Source organism: Sinocyclocheilus rhinocerous, unplaced genomic scaffold (assembly GCF_001515625.1).
Source record: "Sinocyclocheilus rhinocerous isolate Xijiao unplaced genomic scaffold, SAMN03320098_v1.1 scaffold90, whole genome shotgun sequence".
In the NCBI taxonomy this organism is placed as follows: Eukaryota; Metazoa; Chordata; class Actinopteri; order Cypriniformes; family Cyprinidae; genus Sinocyclocheilus; species Sinocyclocheilus rhinocerous.
The window spans coordinates 1,366,177-1,378,659 of NW_015657969.1; the positions used below are offsets into that span (position 1 = coordinate 1,366,177).

The following is a 12,483-nucleotide window of genomic DNA, read 5'->3' on the forward strand; positions in this document are numbered from 1 at the left end:
TCCAATACAAAACACAAGGACCAACCACACCCCTTCTGTGTTCTAGCTTATTTTTGACAAGAGAAAGTGAAATGCGCTTTTCAGTGCTAAAAAAAAATCCTGAGATTAGCACATGCTCTGCAATTTGGAAAAGATGGTTATATAACACTTCAGGCTGTGGCTTCTACACACGCGTTAGTATTCAGGACAGAACAACTGCCTCTTTTCTTCACCTGATATGACCTTCTTTGTCTTTGTGACCATCTGAATATCTGCCCACAACACATATTCATATGCACAACTGATGAGCTCTATATCCATTCATATCTGACAGACTGTCATTCATCTGTGCAAGATACAACCTCAGCACAGTGATGAGAACTGTAGCGGTTGAACTAATTTACACATACAGAGTGTTTGCACCTACGTCACGGTTTGGTCAGTTACCCGGATGCCTGGCCATATTGAAGATACTCAGATGTAAACAACAGCATGGATTGCACAGCTGTACTACTGAAGACGTTGTTCTACTAATTTATGATGTCTAAACCATGGAAAAAACGTGTGGAAGCTGTTAAGTCATATAGAAAAAAATAAAGTCACATAATCATTCTTTAATGTACTATAACCTCCAAGAAACACCTCATACGTGGCCGATTTCAAGTATAAGGGGCTTTCCTTGCCATTCAGACTTGGATAACCCCCACATAGTTCTCCGTGCTGCTTTGCTTCGATTAAAAATAATAGCTAGTGCGATGGTTGCGATATAATAAGCCTACCAACATCCGTCACCATGACTTATTGCGAAAGGAAAAAAATATATTTTAGTCGTATAACATTGGTTAAGGGAAACGCCATCATTTCGCAATAGTTTTTTTATCGACATTTATAAAATATCTCAAAAGTTTTGCGCAAATCTGTTTTGTAAACGCAACTATAAGTAAACTACTTCGTTTTTTTGCCCAATCCCATACACAAGTTCCATTCAGTTCAGTGCCGCCAATATGGCCGACTTCCGGATTGATGGCATGTCATGAAAACACCCTATACATGCACTGTCCCTGTTAAATATTTCAGTAAATTACGCCTACATTATGCCTATAGTGGGATTTCCGAAGGAGTCTCTTATGAGTCTGTTCTATTTAGTGAATCAAACACATAAAGCACAACCTGTGCAGTAGGCTACGATTCCCGAATGACTCTAATGAGTCTCATTTGCTTAATTACAACTAACTGTGTTGCTGAGTTGTTGTCTATGATTCATCTCAGCAAAATATGACCTCAGCACGGTTTAACTAACTTACCCATTAGTTACACTAGTCTAATTACAGAACTAATGACTCTTATGAACTGGTTCTTTTTAGTGAATCAAAACATACAGCACAACCAGTGTAGTTGGATTGTTTAATGAATCATTTTAATAAGTCTGCTCATTTTAGTGAAACAAAAACATGCAAAACTACCAATGTAGTAGCTTATGATTCCCGAACAAGTAATTACCGAGTGGTTGTTCATATGACATGTAATTAAACCCTCATCCTCTATTCGGGTCATTTTGACCTGGAGCTGATTTTCGATCATTTTTTTTAAATCAAGCATTGATCGTTATGGTATGAGACTTTGGGACTTTTGTCACACTTGAATTTGGAACACACACACACAAAAAAATAATTAAATACATTTTTTTTTTAATTGAGTGGATTTAAGGAGTTTATGTGGGTGTAATAAAAAATAAAAATAAAAAAAAGTAACAAATCCTTCCCTCGCGGGTCAATTTGACCCGCCATAGGAATCAATGTTATGTCTAAAAAAAATGAATTTTGAACTGAATCTGACACAATCCACAAAAGAGTTATACCCAAACGAAGGGCTGAGAATACAGAATATTCCCAAGGCAGAAAACACTCACATACCCCCACACACACGCACACACAAATAAAATAAGAAATCACCAAAAACTCATTTAAAAAAAAAAAAAACCTACATAAATATTAAGAAAACAATATAAAAATGGATCAACATAAGCTTTCTGGACCAAAAAATAAATAAATAAAATAGTGTCATTTTGACCCGGGAGGGAAGGATTTGTTACACTTACGGGAGGAGAGGATGACGTTTTTAAAGACGCACAGTATGAGATTTGTCAGCATCGCATATCTCTGGAATCAGTAATCAGTAGGAATCTGAATCGGAAAAGCTTTTGTGGAAACGCAATGCCATGACTCTAACCTTAATTTTTAATCTTGACACTGTTCTAAGCATCAATGAGTCTCAGTTTCTGATAAAGTACTCTGTGATAAATCCTATTATGGTGAAACTTGGGAAGTGACCCTGTGTGGTACATTCTTTATCGGCAGCCACTGTTGAGACGCGGAACTTAACAGAAATTCTGCTGTTCTGAAGTTCTGAGAACTTTGAGGTTTTTTCTCTCTCAATCTTTTGGGTTTATTTGGCACATTGTTTGTTTGTCCTGGATCTGTCAATCATGTGTTATGTGACAGATTAGAGAATAAAAACCAAAAGGATGGGAGAGACAGAGTACGGTAATCACCAGCACCATCCACTCTGTGGAATAAGACCCAGTTCTGTCACGCTTTTCCTCAGAAAAGCTTATTTGAGCACTGTAGAGACTGCTAGAATAAGATCCAACATTCAGGTCCAGACAGAGAGCAGTCTGTAATTCTATCCCTGATGGATGGATAGGAGACATGCACACCTTAGGTTAGAGATTTGAACAAACACTTAACCCTAAGTATTAAACTTTGGCATGTAACGTATCCCATTCTTTGTGCTACAGTTCATTCTAAACAGTCCTTTTTCTCATATCTAGTTTAGAATGTCCAATTCATTCTAGTGAATCAGTTCATCCTGAGCGGACCTCTCTCTTATATCTAGTTAAAATGTCAGATTCATTGTAGTGAATCAGTTCATCCTGAACAGACCTCTCTCTCATATCTAGGTAAAATGTCCAATTCATTGTAGTGAATCGTTTCATCCTAAACGGTCCTATCTCTCATACTGTATCTAGAATGGCCGATTCATTCTAGTGAATCTTTTTGTTCGAATGATTCACTAATTCGAGTCTCTGTACTGTGTACTTGTTTTTTGACTCAATTATGTAAATTGTTTTTGTTGTATTTCGTATAAATTTGTTCAGATTTGATATTGTCACTTTAATTGAGATTGTTAATTCATTCAAAACCCTACATTGTTTTTAAATTAGCAAAAAAAATGTACTTGTGATGACGTTATAAATTATATTACTGGGCAATTATACTTTTAATTATAAAAACATATTGTCCCTTTAATTATTGTAATATATAGTTTGTATCGTGACTTTTTATATCTGTAGGTTTAATATCTGACACTATAAAATACTTGTTATTAGAATGATTTATAGTCTTGCATATACAGTATCTCATTGATTAACTGCATAATTAGGTTGCTGTTCTGGTTTTGAAACCATACCGGCAATATGTTTTTTATTTTTTTGGATAAAATGGCTATATTGTGATCATTCAGACTGAGAAAGAGACACTGAGAACTCTGATACCCAGCGGAACACTGTGTAAGTGAAATCAAAAGAGATGAATAAAAAGCTTTGTCAATGTTCATAACTGCAGCGATTTCAAAACAAGGCCCCTCGGGTATCTTTCGATCCAGCAGTCCTGTCGAACTTCACATTGTCCGGATCATTCTCACAATCTTGTAGCAGTCAAGGCTGTCTGTTTGCTGGGCTTCATAACCCAGACCTGTCATAATCCAGTGTGGCAGAGTTGCAGTCCAGCCGACTTAGTCTGCCTCGGTCCAGGTATGGAGCTTTAGGAAATGCACATGTCAGCATATGGTTCTATGGTATAATGGAGAACTTTAGTAGGGGACAGAAGGAAGAGGGCCAGGGGAGGGGTGGCAACAGTTGTAATCGGATCATTGGCTAAAACAAGCTGAGTCGATGGGATCAATAGAAACTGCACATGCAGCAAAGAGCCTTTAATGGCCTTTAATCTCCATTAGGTCTTAGAGGGGAAGTCAGAGAAGAGAAGGTTCAAGCCCCTCCAAGTGTCTGTTTTGTGAGGATTCTTTCATCTTTTTAAATTTCAGGATGATTCTGTTGTTGTCTTCTGAGTAGATTTGTTATATTTAATTTATTTAATTAATTCGTTATATTTCACACTTTCACTGTTTTACTGTAATTTTGATCAAATAAATGCAGCTTTAAGTATATATATATAAATCATTTGTTTTTTATTAGCCCCATTATATCACTATATATAAGACATGTATAAGTAAAGGAATATATATATATATATATATGTAACCTGTGGAGAGAAATCTCGGCACAGTATCGCCATGCATTTAAATGAAATGCTTTTAAGATAACACTTAACATCATCTGTTTTTTGGATAAGTAAAATAACTTTTCAACAGGCGCCCGTCCTTATAAAGCCTCAACCTAACCTTGCTCTCAGCCATTTCTCAGCAGTTAAATACGACAGTTGCTTCAAAGAGAGCAGAATCAAAGGCCTTTGGCTGTGGCTCTCATCTCTTCCTAATTGGCTATGCCGAGCCTTCGAAAGAAACATCTGTAGAATAACAGAACACCATTCAACTGCATCAGAATGAATCAGCTTCTTCTGATAAAAAAAACTATTAAAATCACTCACTAGGTTTGTCCATCATGATCAAATTCTAAAATCTTTGCAGCTTTACCCTTTAGGATGGATGATACAAAACGCATCATAAATATGTAAACCGGTGCTAAAGTGATGTCACAGTACCACTCACTGTTTCAAAGATGAGCCGATGTCACATTACAACTTTTTTAATTTGTGAAACACACTCTAATCAGATGCTACATGGTTTAACATTAAAACTCCCATGCAAAGGTGAGGAGAGGCAAAATGGAAAATGTGAAAGTTGAGCACTCCTGGAAAGGTCATTGGGAATCATTTGCAACACTAAGATCAAGAAGATTTCACTCGTGAAAATGCCTATTTATATTATGCTACAAAATGTTCCAGAGACGCATTTACATTCTCAAAGTGGTTATTTTAAAGACAAGTACTTTTTATGTACACATAGCATAGCTCTGCAGGTCTATCGATTTGCTGTGATTAATCTGAGATGTATGTTTTGTTCTAAAGGCCTGCTGTGATCTGATCCGGCTTCTCAAAAACAAGGGCCAGGAAACCCCAAGCCAGCACAAAGGCTGATGAAATAAAAACCATCATTTGCATATTCAGCCTTTGTTCTTATCATGCCTGTGAGCCAAACTGGCAATTAGAGGGAGTGTAGCAAAGGTTATTAATAGCATAGCCTGTGTTGTACAAACTCACCTAAAAAAACTAAAAGAAAGTGTTTAGCGGTTCGAGCCAGATGGGTGTACTGATACATATGCAGCGAACATGGTAAAGTCTTAATTTAAAGCCTCCATCTTAGTAATTACAACTTTTTCTACAGCACCAGACAAAGAAGAATTCATGCAGAGGGATTCTCTTGGCAAGCCACCATTAATTGACTTTACAAAGGTGCAGATTGGACAACAAGTGCCATGTTTATGCTGTAATTGCCTGATTAAAGATGAAGAGAGTTCTGGGCAAGAGACGAGAGCTCTGCCTTTTCCACTGAAATGACATAAGACCTTGTCACCGTGTTCATGTAGCTGCACATTCTCTCTGAATCATCCTTCCTTGCCATTAGACTCTTTTACAGGTAGTAGAACAGAATCCTTCTTAATATCATTTTCTTTTTTACTGGTGTCGCTCTTTTGTAATATACATGAAGGCAAAAGGTATATTCTTGTAATATTTACCTTTTTTAAAGGAATCTAATGGACCACTGGCTTTAATTACAGCACATTTTGTTAAATAAATAGTATATAAATGAAATGTGTTGATAAATTAATCTGAATTCAAATTAAGTTTGAATATTTTATATTAAAATATGAATATGAATTTTATTAATAATGTAGGAATTTAAAGAAATTTAAGTCATCCTGCCACACCACTGATTTAAGTTGCATTGTTTACCTTTATTAGATATTATGTACTTTTATTTTTATTTATTAGTTTTTTTGCCCAAATGCTGGGTTAATTTATGACTTTGGCACAGTCTTTTGATTAAATAGGTATTTATATCTTCTCATCTCAGTAGATTTCAGATTGATTAGGAAAGTGAGGGATTTAAGGGTAAAAAGAAAAACCAAATCTTTTACAGCACACTAGAAGTCGCTAGAACTGAAATGTGTTGGGCAATAGCGCCACCTAATGGATGATCTATTAAACACAACAACTCCGGGCAAAATAGTCGACAATCAATCACGACGAATGTTTAAATTTCATCTCAAACGAACCCATGTGAATATTTTCCATCCAGATTTGTGTTATATCTGGATGAGATTAAAATTGATATTACAGGACATTTACATTAGCTTTTCCCTAGAATTAAAATGATGGCACTTTCAAAGCAAGTTTCTTATGCAAACGCATAATCACATTTAAAATTAGATCTGGTGGTGCTGCCACGCGATATATAAAACCAAACCTGCTGCAGTCAAAACAAATTTCAGAATCCATTTCCATAAATCTATATTTATTTTTCGAATCAGATAAATCACATCATACCTTAGTTAGCATCAGCATCATTAAGAAGCGTTGATTTACAGTAACCTATACAAACATGGCCTTAAACCATAGCACACAGAGGAAGGGGGAGGAAGGCGTCTCTTTTTTGCAGCAGTGTCATTGTCCCGCTGATTTCGACTGTAGAACGTGAACCCAGATGTGATGCCTGTTACATCACTGGGTCCAGTTCTTCTTACCCACAACCTCCTGAAGCAAGAACAGCCTAAAGTGGTCTGTGGAGAAGGCAGCTTCCAGTGAACAAACAGGAAATAGCAGAGACTGTAACTACTTTGCATTACTCACAGATGTTTGAGAAGATCAAGTCTTATAAGACCTAAATAGATTGTTTCATTTGCATGGCCTCAGAATAATGCTCAGTATATAGTTGCAAACGGCAAAACCGAAAGTTCTCATGCAATACCAATTTGGACAATACGAATAATGTCTCACACTCATTAAAGGAGGACATTCTGAAAGGAAAAACTCGAAACGTGGCATCGCTAAACATGGATAATGTTTATTTTAGCTAGTGAGTCACCTATAGGAGAAAACTGGCACGTTCTCACTGAGCTTCCGCAATTCGGACTGAATCCTGATTAGCAGCAGATTAGAAGAATCCTGATCAGTCCAAAAAAAGCATTAAAGAGGTTCTCCTGAACACCAGGCCTGGTTATGTCTGAGGATGGTGGACTTCAGAGGAACTTATGGCATTTCCGAGCAGGTTTCTCCTATGACAAATGCACTTTTGAATGACAAGACTGCAGGAAAAAAAAAAACTAAAACTAAAAATACAGAAAAAAAAAAGTGCATTGGCTGGTGTCATTCTACACCAAACTGCGAAACTATTATTTGGTACACAGAAATAGATGCTGATACACAAAGGTGAAAGGGCTACTCTGGAGGCAGTCTACAATATCAGACGTGATTATTCTGACTTGGGATTCAGTCAGGTGGGACACAAGCTTCTGCGCCTCAAGTACATTTTTTACAGCTTCACGTAATTTCAAGAAAATATTTTTTTTCTTTCCTTGGATACATTATTCTCATCTCCTCTGAGTGTTCTCAAAGTTATAGAGTGCTAATATTTAAATGATTTACCAAAACAAACAAACAAAAACTAGACAAAACAATAAGCCTACAAATACAATTGAAATCCTCAGAACCAACTATACTGGTTAGTCATTTAATACCAAACAGGTGTCCAGTGATAGTTAAGGGTACTGGTAGAAGCTTTTAGAAGGGCTGAAAGTGCTTTTAGATACAGTTTACGTGAGTGATTTTCTTTCCGTTTCGTGCGACACTTGAGCGTTAGGGGAGATCCATCAGAAGTTGACGCAGAAAAGCCCACTGTCCTGATTAAGTGTTCGTATATCGTTTTCAGCAGAAACAAATACGTGAGAACCCCATTCTTCCTCTGAGGTTACACAATATTTAAGGTTCTACATCATTAGTGTTGATGTTCTACCAAGGAGATCTCTGTAAACCTACTGTTTATTTCTATTTCGCTCCTGTAAAAAAAGAGAAAGAGAGAAAAGAGACAAAATTAGATGATTAAATGGAACATGGAGTCATTAAGATGATCTTTGTCTTTTATAAGCTAGTTTGTTTTAACTAACAGAAATGGAAGGGTCTTTAAAAACACTTCAAAATGCTGTAGAATCTTTTCTGCTTGTGATTTGGCTCGTTTAGTGATAAACTGATTTTAACATTCTGGCCGCTACCAATTAGCTGATCATTATTTTTATGAAATGGCCTATATATAAAATTCCACTTTGTCTAAATAAAGAAATAAAACTAAAAATGTATATATATTTTTTTAAATGCTAGCAATATAGTATAATGTTGTGATGCTTAAATTCACTGTATGAAAAATGGATATTAAATTTTGAATTCTGACAAAGATTAGATATATTAGATATTAGTGTGTCTACAGAGGAACTTCACCTTTGTAGTCATCTAACTCTAACTTAATCTAAATGTAAAAACAGAAAAATAAGCACACAATTAACTGATATATATATACAGTGGGTACGGAAAGTATTCAGACCCCCTTAAATTTTTCACTCTTTGTTATATTGCAGCCATTTGCTAAAATCATTTAAGTTAATTTTTTTTCCTCAATGTACACACAGCACCCCATATTGACAGAAAAACACAGAATTGTTGACATCTTTGCAGATTTATTAAAAAAGAAAAACTGAAAAATGCTCAGTATTTAGTAGAAGCACCCTCTTGATCTAATACAGCCATGAGTCTTTTTGGGAAAGATGCAACAAGTTATTCACACCTGGATTTGGGGATCCTCCGCCATTCCTCCTTGCAGATCCTCTCCAGTTCTATCAGGTTGGATGGTAAACGTTGGTGGACAGCCATTATATATATATATATATATATATATATTCACACACACACACAACTGACTGATCTATACACACACATATATATACATATATATATATATATATATATAATACATGTTGTGGGTCACCAGGTAATTTTGATAATCTTTCCAAGCAGAAAAGGTTTCAAATGTACTGAAGATGCAGGTCCAACAACTGCTTGCAGTTGCAATATTGATGCATGAAACTGTAAAAATGAGTCTGCGGTTGAGTATCTGAACTGCTGATACAGCCAGTGGTTTCAAAACAGTATGAGGCTGATTAGATCTCGCTGACATGCAGAGATTAAAACTTTTCACCCTTAAAGTAATTTGAAAAGAAGTGAGTAATGTTCACGGGTGATGAAGACCTCGGGTACATAAAAGCAATTTTATGCTACATTAGAGTGGTTGTCCCACATGATAGCTGCTATATGACCAACTGAATACTACTCACTTTGTCTTAGTAAACCCTTTTGGACATACTAGATTGCAGAATAATTAATCATACATTACAAATATTCTTGTGAACAGGGTATTTCTACAATGATAAAAGTAACTGAAAACGTGCTTTTGCACGATGCTCAAACACACCAATAGGTGTCAGCATAAAGTCTAGGACCACTGTGGTACTGGCCAGCAAATCCTCTCAAATGACCATGTTCTCATCTTGACAAAGCTGAGAAACAACTTAAAGGGATAGTTGACTCAAAAATGAAAATTTGCTGAAATTGTACCTACCATCCAAGATGTAGAAGATGAGTCCAAATAGCTGATAAAAACATCACAATAATCCACAAGACTCCAGTCTATCAATTAATGTCTGGAGTGGAAAAAACAAACAACTAACGCGTGAAGTGAAATGTGTGCTTGTAAGAAATGCTTCCTTAAAGCTATTTTCAATAATCAATATCATGGATAGAGGACTTGTATTCTAGCCGGCAGCAATGGTCTGAAGTTAAAAACATGGTTTTAAAAACAACATTAAAAATGTTTAAAACAACATTTTATTACAAACATGCTTTTTGCTTTCGCTTTCATTGGAGCTGTGTGGATTACTTGTGGATTATTATGATCAGCTATTTATATCAGCTATTTGAACTCTAAACCAACGGCACCCATTCACTGCAGATGATTCATTGGTGAGCAAGTGATGTAATGCTAAATTTCTTCAAATCTGTTCCAGTGAAGAAACAAACTTATTTACATTACATGGCCTGAGGGTGAGTACATTTTCAGCAATTTTTTTATTTTTGGGTGAACTATTCCTGTAACCCTCTGGTGCTGTTCGGTCATTTTTTATGCTTTGGTTTTTTTTTGTTTTTTTTTACTTCATGTGAATAGTATGTAACTTGGTAAAGGTTTTGGCATTTGATATATGAACACACACACACACAAAATAAATAAATAAATAATGGACGTGATTTAAAAAGGTTAAATGGTCCCATATAAACGTATACTGTTGTACTGTTCACGGTCAAAAATGGCAGCATTTGAAATGAATTGGAAATGAAATTTTACTAAAAGTTTTTTTTTTTTTTTTTGAGATCTTAACTTCAAAATTTGGAACACAACTTAAATAAAAATATTTATTTTCATGCAGTTTTAGAGGAAAATATTAGATGTCTTGAAAAAATTATATTTCATAGAAAATTAAAAAATTATATTTTGTGCATTTCTCATAATAATAAACTTCTAGAACTTTTTTTGTTTCACTTTTTAAATTTTTTACACTTCCGCAATAATGTACTAAGTGTCGTCTTTACAAAGAGAAGAGACCAAACTTGAGTCCTGAGCAATCAAGATTTATAAGAGTTTAAGTTGAAAAATTCATTTTCAGGTATACGCTCAAAAAGTGGTTACCAGGTAATAAATGAATAATAACTATTCCATAAATATGATTTAGTACCATACAACCCCCTAAAAATATTAAATAAAAACAAAACATTATCAAACTAAAATATAGTACATTAATTTCATTGAAATAAAAATAAAAAATCTGTCATTTTTTACTGCCATGCGAGCAGCAACAAATGCATAAATCTGTTACATTTAAAGCTATCATAAAGATATGAGGCAAAAAAGGCAGTGGGCACAAAAAAAAACCTAAACACTCAAGTTCATGTTTACTGGCTAATCAGAGGAATATTAGCTAAATCAGGAGTCATGTATGACTCTAGCCTGGCTCAGAGTCATTAGTATTTCCAAAAAACATAAAGGAGTTACTGATTACATTATAAACAGTGCTTACTATTGTTGGTGACTGGATCAAATGTCAAAATGTCAATGACGCAGACTGACAGAATAGATTATAATTCATTACCTCATCATTCTTAAATGCTTGACATTTCTGATGATAATAAAATAAATAACCAAAGTATCACATTTTTGACTGCACAGTGCCATGCTATATAATGCAAATATATAAATTTTCAACATAATACATTTATTTTCTACATACACTGCTTTATGCCACAGAGTAAGACCACTTCTTTTGATAAATAAAGCAATAAAGCATTAGACTTCACAAATTAATTCAGAGGCCATGGAGACCTTTTTAATTTAAATAGTTGATTTTATTATGGCTTTGGCAATCTACACGATTGGCAAGGTAATGAAATAGAAAGGTGGTTCAGAGGTTCAGATAAAAACCTAATCTGAGGTTTGATAATCTCTCACGAAAAAAAAAAACCCTTAATTAGTCCAAGTACAACAAGACACCTTGATTAGGCCAAGTGCCATTTTGATTGCAATTTTTCCATTTGTTCTTGACTAACAAGTTCATCCTAAAGTGGCTTACGTAAAGATGTGCATATATAATGTAAGTGACAAAATACTCAATCAGCTGAATACAAATAACAAGGCCAATAAAGTTGCAGTGCTGCATACAGCCCATATACATGCAGTAGGGCTGCACGATAAATCGAAATGGTATCAAGATCGCGATTCGACAGAAGCTGCTATTGTCATGCATATCTTTCAGTGAAGCACGGTTCTGTGATCAGCAGTAAATCTCCATCCGAAGGCCAGAGGGCGCTCTCGCGCTGAAACTCCAAATACGCCTCGCAGAAGAAACCCAGGAAATGCCTATAGCGGTTGCTGAATAAACAGAAGATTTAACTGCTTTTATTGATTCAACGTGACTAATAAACACACGACTACGACAATATATGGTTAATCTGAGTTCATCTTATTACAATGTTTATTATAATAAAGTATAAAATAATGCAATGCTAATCTTCATAGCCTTTATCACTGCTTAGAATAGTATGAAATATGTTGCGTGCCTTATTCTGTGTAAGAAGCCACATCATCTCACAGAAGGATTTATTTCAAACACTCGACTGACGTTATGAAGTGAGTTTGGAGTAAAAATATGTTATTAAATGTGGTATTTTCACATGCTTTCAGATGAACTCTTTCTACGACTCTGTGTAGTAAATTCTGCTCCGTCTGAAAGCAGCTGATGATGATTTCCTGCTGATTACAGAACCGGCATTACTA

At 35.2% G+C, this 12,483-nt stretch overlaps 1 protein-coding gene across 1 annotated transcript in view; it reads right to left on the reverse strand.

The window, feature by feature from the left end:
- Positions 1 to 7,098: 7,098 nt before the first annotated feature.
- LOC107721902 (YTH domain-containing family protein 3-like) overlaps positions 7,099 to 12,483 on the reverse strand; it is an 11,043-nt gene continuing 5,658 nt past the window's right edge. The window contains exon 5 of the mRNA XM_016530111.1: positions 7,099 to 8,110. Coding sequence (XP_016385597.1) covers positions 8,087 to 8,110 — 24 coding nt within the window. The 3' untranslated portion in view covers positions 7,099 to 8,086. The remainder of the gene's footprint in view (positions 8,111 to 12,483) is intronic.